Here is a 15,182-nt window from a genome sequence, read left to right as displayed (position 1 = left end):
AGACTCAGTACCTTGACAACTTGTCAATGAAAATAGGTGCATACAACCAATTTGTCGATGTATCAATAAGCTACCACAAGTGCAAGTCTATCTTTGGAGCTTGCTTATTGGCTGTACTATATTAAAAATAGCATGTAATTCTTTAATCAAACTGAAAATTATTTAGCTCAATTGAGCACTTTTACTCTACAACTCAGAGAGTTAAAAAGCTACTGTAAAATTATTTGAATGAACAATACTTTATGTGTAATTTTATTGAATTAGGCACAAAACAGTATACATATTCATGTATGTATATATATATCTATATACATTCATGTATATTTATATATATTTCTATATCTATATGTATTGCTTTATTGGCAATAGGTTCGTTCAAAAAAAGTTTTCTAACATATGCTGTTGAAGAATGTTAAAATGAACAAAAAGGTAACAGCTAGCCAATAGAATTTGAATAAAATAAATTCAAATAAAACTTTCTCTTTTCCAAATAGTAGATTCACAGCTATGAAGTGCAACATGCATAATTGATGGTACATCACAAAATGTCCCATCATTTACGCATGTTGCACTTCATAGATCCGGAACTACTATTTTGAAAGCAATAAATTTGATATTGTCTGAAAGTCAAGAAAATACTGCACCAATTAATTCAAAGAATTTCATAATGGGAGCAAATGTGCATTTGTAGTTGGAATCAAATAACTCTAAATGTTCCATCAAAATTGATCAACACGCCCACATGTAGAAGATACTGTGAAGTTTACATCTGATGAGTTAAACTTTGCTTACAATTTTACCATAAGTCATGTTAAAGCATTTCACCAAACCATCAAGTTAGCTTTAACCATCTTATTTTGTTACAAAAACAAAAAAATTGTATTGTAGTTACATTTTAATGATAGATCTGCAAGATTAATAAATACGATCAGCTTATGGAAGAAGTAAACATCCACAACATGAGAACTGTTTAAGCAATAACATAACAAGCTTGAAAATACATGTACTATCACACCGGCGTAAGATGCTTGACCATTGTCTCACATGGAGGCAATGGGCCCTGGCTAACAGTAGAACGTGTCTATAGTGAGCATGAAAGAGCCTGCTTGTGCGCTCTACTAGTGCTCCGCGTGTATGCAAATTTAGCATGTTCCAATAGCAAAATTGCTTACTGGACTACTTTAGCCAATCAAAACTTTTGCATGGTAATCATTCATGTCAACGAACCGTTGTATTACACACAGGCTGATCGCCCTTTCAGAAAGGAGGGATAATATACATAATTAGCTACTTATTCATTGACCCTATTGGCGCTGCTGGTGATTACAAAGAGAATGGCGCGTGCACCGATAGCACTGTAAATTTGTTCTCTACTGGCTAACTAACTTTTGTAATGGAGTGTCATATCGCCACTTGGTTTGTCTTACTACTGGGAGTGTTGCTGTGTTTTACGCAGGCTCTGAGCAAAAAGCAACGTGATTTAGATGTTACATCTTTTTTAAGCCTATTTGGTAATGATGAGGATGAAGTCAGCAACACCGAGCTGCCCTCTAATAATAGAGGCAAACCCGAAATCCAAACTAAAGTTAAAGACCATAAATGCAGATGTGAAGAAAAGACCTCTCGAAGGCTGAGGAGAGAGATAAAGGACATTTCCTTTGAGCCGTGCGAATATCAAGGTAAGCTGAGTTCGAATGGTTTTTGTTCTGTCAATAATTTCTAGTCTGGTGAGCTTAAATTTAGCTTCATGAGCTTAAATTACCAATGGATAGTTGCAAACATAAAATATTCCACTATTTAATTTCTATTCTGAAATACATGTTTTGAGACCTCATTTAAAAACTTTTGCACACTTAAGAATGTGCTGAAGCAAACGGCCAAACAAAGTGTTGTAGTCTCCAATTTGCTAATATAATAATTCAGAGATACTGATCACCTAGTACAAAACATTTTAGCGGCGCCAATTACCCATTTACGTCACAGAAAAGTTTCACCAGACCGTAGAATTTGAGTAAGAAATAGTATAGATGGCGATTTCTTGCCGCTTTTCATTTTCTGCTACATGTATATTAGAATAATTCTACTTATTAAAAAGCAAACCCTTTTGTTTTGATTTTATATTCTGCAAAATTTCTATGTAGTGCCAACCTATTAGCTCTCTGTAAGTGGCTAATTGTTGTACGATTATTCTTTAGTAACCGCTCTTTATTCTCATCTAAACTTTGGTACACTATCAAGATTAATCACCTTCTTGGTGATGTCATAATTTATCCCAAATAATGACTCTATGAAACTTTTTTGCCAAAGCTATTAAATCATCTGAGTTGTGGTAACTTTTGATCAAAAATGGTCACTGGCATTTTTCGAATGACACTGATTAATAAGCCTAAAATGGGTATCTATTGGTGAACCAATGTAAATTGTGAATGTTTGTGAGTGGTAATAATATGATGGCACAGTTTCATGCCAGTCATTTGCAGCTGCAAGCCCTCAAAACTAACCCAAGTTCTTTCATCAAAGGCTATTCACAGATTATAATTGAAAATTAACTAAACTCACCGAAAACAATTCAAACAAATGCAGTTTGAGCAATAATTCTTTATTGTTATAATTCAATAGCAAGAAAACGACTCTTCAAGCTAGCAACAAGTGAATGAACAATGTTCAATAGCTATCCGTGTCATACGCATATGGCAGACAATGAACACCTGCCGGAATGCTTATTTAAAAAGAGTCTGTTTGTGGTAGCAGTTTCAGTGAGCTATCAACAGATGAAAAAATCTCCTGGTGCAACTTTGAATATTCAAATATAGCTTAACATTTGTTGAAAAACAGTTCAAATACCAGCAAGGTTTTTAGTTTGATAAAATAAACGTTTTAAAGCAGTAGAAAACAAATCACAAGCCAACAGTCTGTCTCAAATCGAACTGTCTTTTGAAAGTATTTTTTGAGCAGTAATATGGATTTTTGCTATTAACTTTTGTGTATGCTTTGGCAAAGTGTTTGCTTCAGTACATGATAAAAAATATTCAGGTTTTTTTTGCGCTATTGTGCATGTGAAGTGTTCATTTGCTAATACTGAAGCTTAGATTTAGTCTTTGAGAGCTGCGCGATATAAAGCATAGCTAGAAGAAAGTAAACATATTTAGTTAAAAAGCATATTATTAGAACAACTAGGCACCAACACAAACTAAACTTTTACTATAGTTAAAGATGTGTTCATCTAGCTGAAGAAATATGTATAGAGACTAAAAAAAGATTGCATTCAAAGGGATTCAAACCAGTAACTTCCTTCTTGGCAGATCCAAACTTATCTCCTGCACTAATCAACCATCTTCCACACCTTCAATATTTGTACATTTAACTATTACACCTGAAAGTTTCTCATGGTGTTCCAGACTTTTAAGTATAACAATAGTTCATGTGGTTTGTAAAATTCGGTCATAAGTTTCTTGGACTGAAAAGTTATCTGGTTATCAATTTCTCCATTATGATATCTGCGCGCTTTAGGCGGATTATTTTATCTGGTTATTATTATATTTGGCTATTAATATTTCTTGTTACTCCATAACTAACTATAAGGTTTCCCATTTCTTACAACAAGCTAGAAAGAAATGCTAAAGGTTTTAGGCATTATAAAACACATATATGCCCACCATCTTTATAAATATTTTTTCCAAAACATTACATAATGTACAGTTTTATATAAGCACATCATGAAACAGAAAAAAACAGTTTTATGATGTTGTTTGTATCCACTGAAGTCTTTGTGCATTCTAACAATGTTCAAAAGACTCTACACACTGTCTTTGACAGCATTATCATTGCTAGTAAGGCTTTCATAGCCACTGTAGCTACAATATAACTATGTAGTTAAAAATTAGAATGCTAGATTGTAGCTAAACTATTTGAACAAACAGAAACATTATTTGAAGCCTTTTAATTATCATACTTTTATATATGAATGATTTATTTTGAGTTAGCAAGGTCAGTAAAGTATAGCGCAGTAGTTGGTGTCATTTGAAAATTATGATTCAAGAATACTGCCATCAATATAAAATTGCCAAAATGCATCAAAATTACAGTGAGATGAAACATGATTGAATTTACAAACTTTTTATGGCTTTAATTAAAATGGAAATTTTATAATTTAAGGTGAGCAATATTTACCGGCAGCCATTACATCTATAAACTAAATATTTCTCAATAAACCGGAAAAGGAATGGTGGCATCAAACGCTAACAATCTCAGAATTGCACCAGAGCAACAGAGGTGTCATGTCAAAGTTGGATTACAAATGTTTGTAGATTGATGTTAATATTTGTTTGACAATGTTCATTGGAGTTTATAAACATAGCATTTCGGGTCTGGAAAATGTTAAGTTGAAATCTAATAAGCATATGAAGACAGCAGGTGCAAAAACCTGTCACCAGCATGAATGCTGGTGACAGATTGTATCATTTTTAATACATATGAGACATTTTATATAGTGCACAACCACTGGGCTCCCAAAGCGAAACTTGTCCAGGTGGCTTAGACCTTTGTAAAGCCAAGTCTTTTCCAACATTAATGAAAATGTATTGTTTGTAGCATGCAGTTGCTATGACTTTCCTAACAGTTAACAAATAATACAGTTTAAAATCCAGTTCATTATCTTTGAAAATAAATTTCTCGGTTTTTTTTGTGTTGACCATATGGACCAACTTCACATTTGATAAACAGGTATCTCAGGTTAAATTCTTTGAATTTCAATTATAAAAAATGTTTAAAAAATTGAGAAGTTTTTCTAATACATAAGCAAAAAACCATTTTGTGACTTGACCTCATTTGTATCGAAAATGATATGCTCCTAATAAGTTAACTTTAACTGTATACAGTCTTTCATATTACCAGATTAATCTATATATTATACAAAAGTATAGAACATATTTCTGTGTACGATTTCTAATACTAATGAAACATTGTTAAAGCTAGCACTTCTGCAATAAACAGGCTTGCTGCTGTAAACTGAAGGTTTCGCATGAGAAAGTTGCGTAAACCATGATCCAACGTTGTGTCTGGTTTATATGCAAATCATTATCTTGCAAGACAAAAGGAAGAAGGTGGCAATTTACATTTAGAGTTGCGTCCAAAGTCATGGCTTGCTTTGTTTGATGTACAATGAAAAGGAAATTGCTAATCTGAAGTCAGGATAGATTGAAATTTTTACCTAAGGGGTTTAAAAGTCTGTGCTAATTATTATCCTTTGGGTAGGTCAAAGCTAGAAACATTTGCTCAATATTTTGAAGCAAGTGCATTTTACTCTTGAAAGTGCTCCTGCTGACAAGATCAATAGTGATGTCCTTTCTACAAGCTGTGTACACTTGCCAAGGCTACACTGCACTAAAAGTGTGCTGATGTTTGAGCGCATAATCACACAATTGAGCTGCAATTCATTTTGATTGATTCTCAGGTTTTGCACTGCATCTATTTTATGGTTGGCTAGTCTGCAAGGAATGCTTAGAAGCACCACGTGACCATTGTCTTGAAACGTCCTCTGTCCCAATTGGTTGTATTTGACTATAAGAAGCATGGGGCTTTTAAACCATTTTGAGAATTTTTTAGATGTCTGAATAATATGTTATCAAAATGCTAATAACGCTTAAAAATGAACTTCCAAACAATTTTTATCAGAAAGTATTGAAATCTCTCTGTAATTTGCAGTTTTTGATGTTTGAGGTGACCTGACTGCCAGGATGTTTCATGATTAAAATCACAACACTTGATAGCTGTTAAAATGCTCAGATTAGCCGAAATTGTGATTACGAGGTCTACAGTTGCAAAGAGATTGACATAATAAATACTCCTAAATCTGCAGCTTGAACATAATAGCTGATATCAATAACAAGAAAGACAGGCAGCCACACAACTAGTGATGCCATTTCAGCACATTTTTTTTTCTTCTGAGTGTTTTGAAAGATTTTTAAACAGATCATAAAATAAGTGGGACAATGCTTACAGAAATGATATAATTCACAACATTAGTGTTTATGCAAATTTTGAAATGTTTCTGCCAGTCACCCATATACACACTTATATATATTTGATGCCAGGTGTTGGACTGGATGAAGAAAGAGTACTTGAATTCACTAATGTGACCATAACTCCGAAACCACTGATTGTACCTGGTGACCTTTTCATAAACTTTGATATGGAAGTAAGAGGCTCATTGCCAGAGAGCATCCAGGTGAGGAGTTCAGCACTTACAGGCGCATTAATTTGAAAGCTTGAGAAAGCTATGTGTTTCATGGGCCCTGCAATTTCCTCACTTGTCTTCTTTGGCAGAGGTTAACTGTAAACTAAATGGCAGATAATAAAATGGTCTCTGTGCAGTTGATGAGTGTTAGATGTTTAACTACACTGTATCTGTTTAAAATGTTTCCATTAAATCGTTCAATACTAATATTTAGAACCTGCAAAACTGCAATTTTTTAGGTATGTATATGAACATGCTAATTATTTTGAAAATGGCATGCATGAGCAACCTGTTGCAATCTCAGAAATTCTACCCCTCACAATTACTATGGTAGCTCCCGAGTCAATAAAATATAATAACTTCAAGACCCTATAAATTTTTCTGTGTTAGAACAAGTTAGGCAAGATAACTGTTAGTATTATTGTCCCCCATCAGACAACTACTAGTGCATCATGAGATGAATATATGTAGAAGTCTCAGTGTTTGTCTCTTTGTTAAACCCTGTGTGCATTTACAACAATTACCTGTACATGTAGAATATATCAATAAAAAATCTACATAGCAATGGATTTAATCTTCGTACCTCAATATCTAGAGACAACAAAATTCACCATTAGGCTATGCGGGAAAACAACGATTGTATTAAGCATATAGTCATTACATTGGTTAAGATACTCAAGCTTAAAGTGCTTGCTTAGAGTTAATAACTAGCAATCTTATGCGCAAGGATTGTAAAGCTGCCCGGCAATGCAGGCTTTGCTTTGGTAAAGATTTTTGAAAAGATCCTAGCTTTCTAGGTAAGTTACTCAAATTCATTAAGTATTTCTACTACTATTCATGCAACGCTTGGTCATTTGGCTAGTTAAGTTATAATTATAGCCTTTAATATAATCACGGTACTGTACATTTGTCTGTTTGTCCACAGTATTATTTGAATGCTGAAAAAAAGTGCATCATACAGAAATAAAACTCACAGCATACAGCTCGCTAAAACAACACTAACTTCTGCACCAATCAACCAATGTACTATTTTTTAGAATATTTGTGCATTAAGTGATTATATCCATATGCCAAGGAATTAATCTATGTAAATCTCAAAGTTTTTCGTCATCTGTTATCATCTTTCCAGCAAAAGCAATCAAAATCTAGCTGCGGAAAATCAGTATCACAGAAGGTATGATCATGGAATCTCTCATTCACAGGGCAACCAACTAACACATAATGCTACTCAGGATGCACAGGATTAATTGAGAGACATGAGTCCTTATCTGGGTTAAAATCCAAAATAGTGACTGCATTGCAGGACAACTTCTTAGTAGTAAGTTTAGAACAAAGATACTAGCTTACTCAAAGTAGCCATTGGCAACTATAATATCTGTCACTGTTTATTAGCTGTTTTAATACCCGTGCAACAGCGGGCATTCGACTAGTCTTTAATATAATTAGAGCCGTATATTTTCATCTCTCGTGGTTAGATGTGGGAATAAAATATTGCTGTGAATTGATTTCAAACTCATACGTATTGTTACAGCAATTTTGTAAACTCGGCTAATTCAGGTCAAAGTACACCTCACATTGTAATATAGAAATGAATTTCTGATAGATTAAATCAAGAAATATATTAATATCTTTAATGGTTCAAACTTTAGTATATTGTTACAAAGTACCTGTAATGCTTTTTTGAAAATCAATGTTTATTAGAAGAGAAATTGCTTTAATTACTCACTCATTCTTTGCAACAAACAAAGCAACAACAAGCTGACCACAAGCAGGTCATTATAACACAGTTACTGAAGAGAATGGCTTATTGCAGGGGCATATATAATTAGTCCTTGATGAGTAGCAGGGTTTATATTTATTCCATATCCAGTCAACCACATATTCATGAGGTCATTGCTACAACTCTTTTACAGCTGTTTATATTTTTCTTCCTCAATATCAATTACCAAAAACTTACATAAAACTAAAATCGTTTCTCCAAACAATACTGTACATCTATATACATAAACATACCTTTGCATTTATGTGTCTTTCAGTCTGTGTAAGGGCTATGTGAAGCTAAATTTTTGGTCAATTTCATGTAAACCTGACACAAATGCGTTCCCTTCCTTTCACCAGATGGATAAACATAATTGGTTGCAAAACGCTGTTTGGTTCTTTTACAAACCAGCCTTTTGTGTACCCACCTGCCCGCCATCTGATTAAAATGAAAGGAATTTTGAGTGGTGTCAGGCTTACTGCTTGGGCAAAACAAATTTTAGTTTTGTGATGAATGGGATTGACAATTACAAGGAACAGAGACTGCAACTGGGGCTTAATACTAGAAAGCAGTAATGCGTGACGGCTTAATGTGTTGCCGTTATTGGTTATGGAGTATGATACAGTAATAGGTTCTAACTCTATATCAAGAGATAAGATAACTCTAAAAACCTTAAGTGTTTTTATTGGTAATAGGCCAATGAAGAACTTGCATTGGCTATGTTCAAGTGCAACTCTACTAGTTGTCCTAATGATTTTTTGGTTATCGTATTTTTGTTTTGCCTTATACAAAAAATCAAATAATCTTCAGATCAAACAGATCAAGCTCTTAACATATCTTCGGTTAGCATATTGCTTGGAAATAGCTTAGAATTCCTATCGTTAAAGTAGAAAGGTGACAAAGCTATCTATACATGTATATTATGTAAACTTATAATTTTTTTCATACTGGCAAAGTTAAAGGAAGATTATGAAAGGCATGTTTTAATAGGCTAGCTTCCTTGTGTGATTTATTTTATATTTTGTACGCGATGAACCCTTTCCGTAAAACTTCTCATGGTAGATCTGAGTCAACTGCTTGCAGATATTTATAATATAGCGACTGCAGACATTGCGAAGCAACTCTTTTATGAGTTTATTGGTTTTATTTAAAATAAGAACTACGTAATTTGAACTAATTTTACCAAATTAATAAAAAAAGCTACTTAAATATTTAGCCAGTGTTTCTAAACTTTCAAACTTTTTATAATATGCTATGCTCCTTTTAGCTATTTGTGTCATTTTGTGTAAGTCTTGTGTTTTTCCATACACTGTTTGCAGGTGGTGACTCATTCCGAAATATTTTCAGATCGATGCTGATGTTTACAAGATAATGTTTGACACCCTTCCTGTTAACGTGCCATGCATGTCTGTACGTAACACTGATGATGAAATTAGCCTGGGTTCCTGGTAAGTGTAAATATCTTATAATGTAATCGAACTCACTTAGCAATCGTAGAATTTGGTTTTCTGTACAAATGTTCCACAATTTATATAAATAAAAACTTAAAATTTCGCCTTAACATGCATTAATTAAAACAATTTTTCATCGGCGACTATGTTCATGAAGTACATGAACAATAAAACTTTGTGTTGACAATAAAAGAAGTCTTGAAAAACGCCATTGTTTTAATGATATATCTTATATATATTATAATTTATATTAAAAATAATATATATATTATATATAATTTTTCTAATAATAATAGTTTTAAAACGTACTAGCTAATCACCAGCAAATGGGTATTATTGGTAGTAAACTGCACCAATAATACTCGATTACATTACAATAAAACATTAAATAGTGATAATTAATTGTAAGCTCACGTAAAGTTATGCCTCAACATAAGTGTTAGGAATAAAATCGTGTTTATTGCAGTTACATTAAGATCGCCCTTTTATTAATAAATTAATAGAACTTCCAAAAGATTGATTATTGAGGTAATACCTTTTATGTTGTTTACTTATCAAGGGTTGAATCATAAAAAGCCCATTTAGAATACAGTCAATAATTTGGTCAGCTAGTCAAAAGGGCCGCTAGTAATCTGGGAGGTTTGCTAATAAAATTATGTCTACGTGTTGCATCCGTTAATATGACCACTTCATGTATTCGTGGATTTGACTATTTCTTGTATATATTACTATGGTTACATAATGTATCTGTTACTATGACTACGTAGTTGATCTGGTACTAACAATACTTGGCGTATCTATATTTATGACTATTTTGTATATCTGGTACTTTACCTTCATAGTATAAGGTATAAATGTTACTATAACTACTTTGTGTATCTGTTGTCATGGCTATTTGATGTATATATTACTATAAACATTCAACGCTTCTATATATTGAGTTTTATTGCCAAACTTTTAGTTTAAAAGTCAAGCAATAAATTGGAGTAATAATAATTAAAGAAAATATGATTAACTTTAAAAAAGGGTATCAGTGACTAATCTATTTTTTTTTGCCTAAAACAAAAGTCATAAAATACACGCTTAAATGTATCACGTCTCACTATATAAACGATTTACCGCAGTGAAAATTAGTTTTATACAAAGCTTATTTGATAGAACTTGTTTTTTCTGTCTAACGAAATGGAAACTTTGATACATGGAAAGGGGGCATATTTATATTTTAGCAAATCTTTAAATCCTCTGTAGTAAAAAGTATACATTTTTAATAAAACTCTATGCCGAATAGAATGCACAATGATGTTAAAGATTGCTAACTTGGTTGATACTGCATGCCCCTGATCAACATATATATTGTCTATAGCCACATGTACATGTATATTGTCTATAAAAACATATATATATATATATATATATATATTGTTTATCACAACATATATATTGTCTATAACCACATGTATATTGTCTATAACAACATATATATTTTCTACAACAACATATATATTGTCTATAACTACACATATATTGTCTATAGCAACACCTCTATTTGCTTTTGCAGCAGCTACAAGAGCATTTGCAGTTTTACGGATGGTGCTGCATGTCCTGCCTTTAGCAGCAATGGCCTGCCCTGCAGCTGTGTAGACATTTCACCTGGCCATTACAGATTTCAAACTCCCATAGCTGTCATTGTACCCAGCCTCAACAGTATATTTGACATCTTGGTGAAGGTGTGTACACGCTTTCTAACGGTCACATACAGTCCACTAAAACTTAAGGAATACCTAACCCTAAGAAATTTTTTAGCTAACTGGTAGTGATAGTGTAAAAAAGGAGATAATGAAATGTTAAAATTGATAAATGAATAATAAAATTGATGGCAGAGTTATAAAGGTTATCATAGAGCGATAAAAGTGATTATAGGAATATGAATCTGACCATAGATTGATAAAGGATAACATATAGTTTGTTGTAAATGGGATCAGAAAGAGTTAAAAATTTGCAAAGAGTTATAAAGGCATTCAGAGAGTGCTAAAGGTAATCAGGGAGTTATAAAGGTGATCATAGAGTGATGAAGGTGGTCATAGAGTGATGAAAGTGATCATTGATGGGTCAATGTGTTCATAAAGTGATAAATGTGTTCGTAAAATAGTAAAAGTAGTGATAGAGTAAAACAGGGATCATAGAGTAATTAAGGTGTTCATGAAGTGGTAAAAAATTCAAAGGTTGATAAAGTTGATCATAGACGGGCAAAGGTGTTCATAGAATAACAAAGGTGCTCATAAAAAAGTAAAGTAGTAAAAGTGTCAATAAAGTGATAAGAAGGATCATATATTGATAAGAATGTTCATATGGGGGTAAAAATTCACATTTCGATAAACGCTATAATAGATTGATGAAGGTGATCCTAGGTTGATAAAGGGGATCATAGGTTGATAAACGTGATCCTAGGTTGATAAACGTGATCATAGGTTGATAAAGGTGATCATAGGTTGATAAAGGTGATCATAGGTTGATAAAGGTGGTCATAGGTTGATAAAGGTGGTCATAGGTTGATAAAGGTGATCATAGTTTGATAAAGGTAGGTGATCATAGGTTGATGAAGGTAGGTGATCATAGGTTGATAAAAGGGATCATAGGTTGATAAAAGTGTTCATAGGTTGATAAAGGTGATCATAGGTTGATAAAGGTGATCATAGGTTGATAAAGGTGATCATAGTTTGGTAAAGGTGATCATAGGTTGATAAAGGTGATCATAGTTTGGTAAAGGTGTTCATAGGTTGATAAAGGTAATCATAGGTTGTTAAAGGTGATCATAGTTTGATAAAGGTAATCATAGGTTGTTAAAGGTGCTCATAGGTTGATAAAGGTGATCATGGGGTAGTAAAAATTGTCCAAAGGATCTTTGTAAAAATGGCTAGATGCATGAGTCTAAATGTTAAATGAGAATAAGATGTTACAAGTTGTGCCAATAGCTATGGCTATGACCTGGCCAGACATGAAAGATATTTTTATGCAGAAGTAACTAGTTGCTAAATATTTTGACAGCCCTTAAGGAACTACGGGAAGTGAAATTTTCACGTTTAACATTGGTTGCCAACATTAGCATCTCTGTTTCAAACTTTTGAATTGTTGAAGTAAACAAAACTGTGTACAACGGCAAGAAAGGAAAACAAACTTTTTTGCATCTGAGTTGAGTGATAGTGATTAACTAGTTAAATGTCTTCAAGCTAACCATTTGTTCTTAACTTCACTTAATTTTACTAATTAGCCTTGTTTCTAGAAATACTGCCAATGGTGCCAGTGGTTCCATTGGCTCTATTGGTTCTATTGGCTCAATTGGCTCCAGTGGTTGTATTGGCGCGATTGGTTCTATTGGCTTCCTTGATTCCATTGGCTCAATTGATTCTATTGGTTGCTTTGGTTGCATTGGCTGCATTTGTTGCATTGGTTGCATTGGCTGCATTGGTTGCATTGGTTGTATTGGTTGTATTGGCTCCATCGGTTGTATTGGTTGCATCAGTTCCATTGGCTTCATTGTTTCCATTAGCTTCATTGGTTGCATTGGTTGCATTGGTTCAACTGGATTCATTGGCTCCATTGGCTTTATTGGTTCCATTAGTTGTATTGGTTGTATTGGTTGTATTAGTTGCATCGGTTGTATCGGTTGCATCGGTTTTCATCAGTTCCATTGGCTTCATTGTTTCCGTTAGATTCATTGGTTGCATTGGTTGCATTGGTTCAACTGGATTCATTGGCTCCATTGGCTTTATTGGTTCCATTGGTTGTATTGGTTGTATTGGTTGTATTAGTTGCAGCGGTTGTATCGGTTGCATCGGTTGCATCGGTTGCATCGGTTGCATCAGTTGCATCGGTTGCATCGGTTGCATCGGTTCCATTGGCTTCATTACTTCCATTAGCTTCATTGGTTCAATTGGTTGCATTGGTTCCATTGGCTTCATTAGTTAGATTGATTAATTGAGAATCTTAACATGTGTTTGGTTTTGCTTACTAACCCTATTTGAATTAATAACCAATTGTTTATTAAACAGTAAGTGCGACTGGTACATACTTTTGAATGGTGGTTGTTTATTGTAGCCTTTACTGTTTACTTACATTTTAATCTGTTCATATAATATTATTAATATCAAATTTTATGTAAAATTATGCTTACATTTAAGCATTTTAAAATATTTATTTGCTATTAGATAAAAAAAAACGGCAAAGCATGCAGATATAATGAGGATTGATGTGTGAGGTGTGTGGTGTGAGATGTGTGGCATGTGGTATATGGTGTGTGGTGTGTAGGGTGGGTGTGCGGCATGTGGTGTGTGGTGCATGGTGTGTAGGAAGTGATGTGTAACGTGTGGTACAAAGTGTATGGTATCTTATGTGCGGTGTGTAGTGTGTAGTTTGCGATGTCTGTGTAGTGTATACTATGTGATGTATTGCATTTGTGTGTAAAGATGTATGGTGTGTGAGTGTGGTATGTGCGGTGTGATGTGTAATGTATCATTAGTGATGTGTAATGTGTAATGCGTGGTGTGTATATATGGTGTATTACGAATTATGTGTGATGTATGGTGAGAAACGTGTAGTAAGTAGTGCCTGGTGGTTGTTGTGTTCTGTGTGTATATGATGTAAGATGTGTGTTGTATATGTATATGTTGTGTATGATAACTGGTAAATTATGAAAATAATTGCCTAAGCTATTGTAGCGCCAAAATGAAAATGACTTGCAAAACATTGAATTTGTTGTATTCATGTTGAAGGGTACATACGCGGCCAGATTTGCTTTCACAGACTCTCGAACCAAAAGGGAAATTGGATGCATCAAAGCTAAATGGAAGATTACAAAGGTGCATCGTGACAAGGAACAGCAAAGATCTCTATTTTTCAAACAAAGAAAAACTCTTTGACATGCTTTTTAGTTTAGATGTTCTTCAGCAGCATGTCAATCCATTCAAGAAATTGTTTTCAGCTGCAACATATTTTATGCTTATAATACAACAAAAATTTATTCATTTAATGTAATCTGAGAAACCCATTGCGCATATTTTTACGAAAAAATTTTTCACCCAGTTCAAATACAACAAGATTTTGATGTGTTGCACAATTTAATACCTTGTTGTGGCTTGTGATTGTATATAAAATACATGCCATTACTTTAGGGTAGTGAGGCTAAGAGTGTCATATTGCAGCAGCTGTGCTCTAAATTTGAATAAAACTTATAAACAGAGAACAAAACAGCCTATAAGAATCATAATTTTCTATTTGAAATTTTATATATTTTTATGCAATTTGTAGATTTTGGTTCAAAGAATGCATGTGAATACAATAAACTTTACATACTTGAAGATCAGCAATACTAGCTGTTGAAATAATAAACTAAACTGTTGTCTTACTTTTTTATTTACTTTGTTATATAAATATATGAAATTGTTTTGCTTTACTATTACTCCGAAAACCTTTATGACCAAATGTCACCTATTGACTATATGAATTGGATTCTTTAGGCTACACGGAGAAAATTAGCTGAATGCATAAAAGTTAGAATTGGATAAAAACAAGATATTAAAGAAATACACAAAAAGCACACAAAATAAGAGAGGAGAACAAAAAGAGAAAGAGAATATAAAAAGAACAGCAAAAATGAAAAATACAACTATTTAAAAACAAACTAATGGATAATGTAATAAATAAATTAATGGCAAAAAATAAACAATAATATTTGTGTATT

At 33.2% G+C, this 15,182-nt stretch overlaps 1 protein-coding gene across 1 annotated transcript; it reads left to right on the top strand.

Moving 5' to 3' along the window:
• The first annotated feature begins 1,273 nt into the window (after positions 1-1,273).
• LOC137401998 (uncharacterized) lies at positions 1,274-14,819 on the top strand. Its single transcript, XM_068088468.1, has 5 exons — positions 1,274-1,679; positions 6,093-6,226; positions 9,342-9,442; positions 11,004-11,172; positions 14,215-14,819. Exons 1-5 carry the CDS (start codon positions 1,394-1,396, stop codon positions 14,359-14,361), a joined length of 837 nt encoding a protein of 278 aa, XP_067944569.1. The 5' UTR covers positions 1,274-1,393; the 3' UTR covers positions 14,362-14,819.
• The last annotated feature ends 363 nt before the right edge of the window (positions 14,820-15,182 follow it).

This window comes from Watersipora subatra, chromosome 8, assembly GCF_963576615.1.
Source record: "Watersipora subatra chromosome 8, tzWatSuba1.1, whole genome shotgun sequence".
NCBI classification, from domain to species: domain Eukaryota; kingdom Metazoa; phylum Bryozoa; class Gymnolaemata; order Cheilostomatida; family Watersiporidae; genus Watersipora; species Watersipora subatra.
This window is presented reverse-complemented; position numbering and strand designations above follow the sequence as displayed.

Coding starts and splice junctions, on each gene's coding strand:
- LOC137401998 (XM_068088468.1), top strand. CDS start 1,394: ATGGAGTGTCATATCGCCACTTGGTTTGTCTTACTACTGGGAGTGTTG. Junction 1,680..6,092: donor TGAGCCGTGCGAATATCAAG/GTAAGCTGAGTT, acceptor ATTTGATGCCAG/GTGTTGGACTGGATGAAGAA. Junction 6,227..9,341: donor CATTGCCAGAGAGCATCCAG/GTGAGGAGTTCA, acceptor AAATATTTTCAG/ATCGATGCTGATGTTTACAA.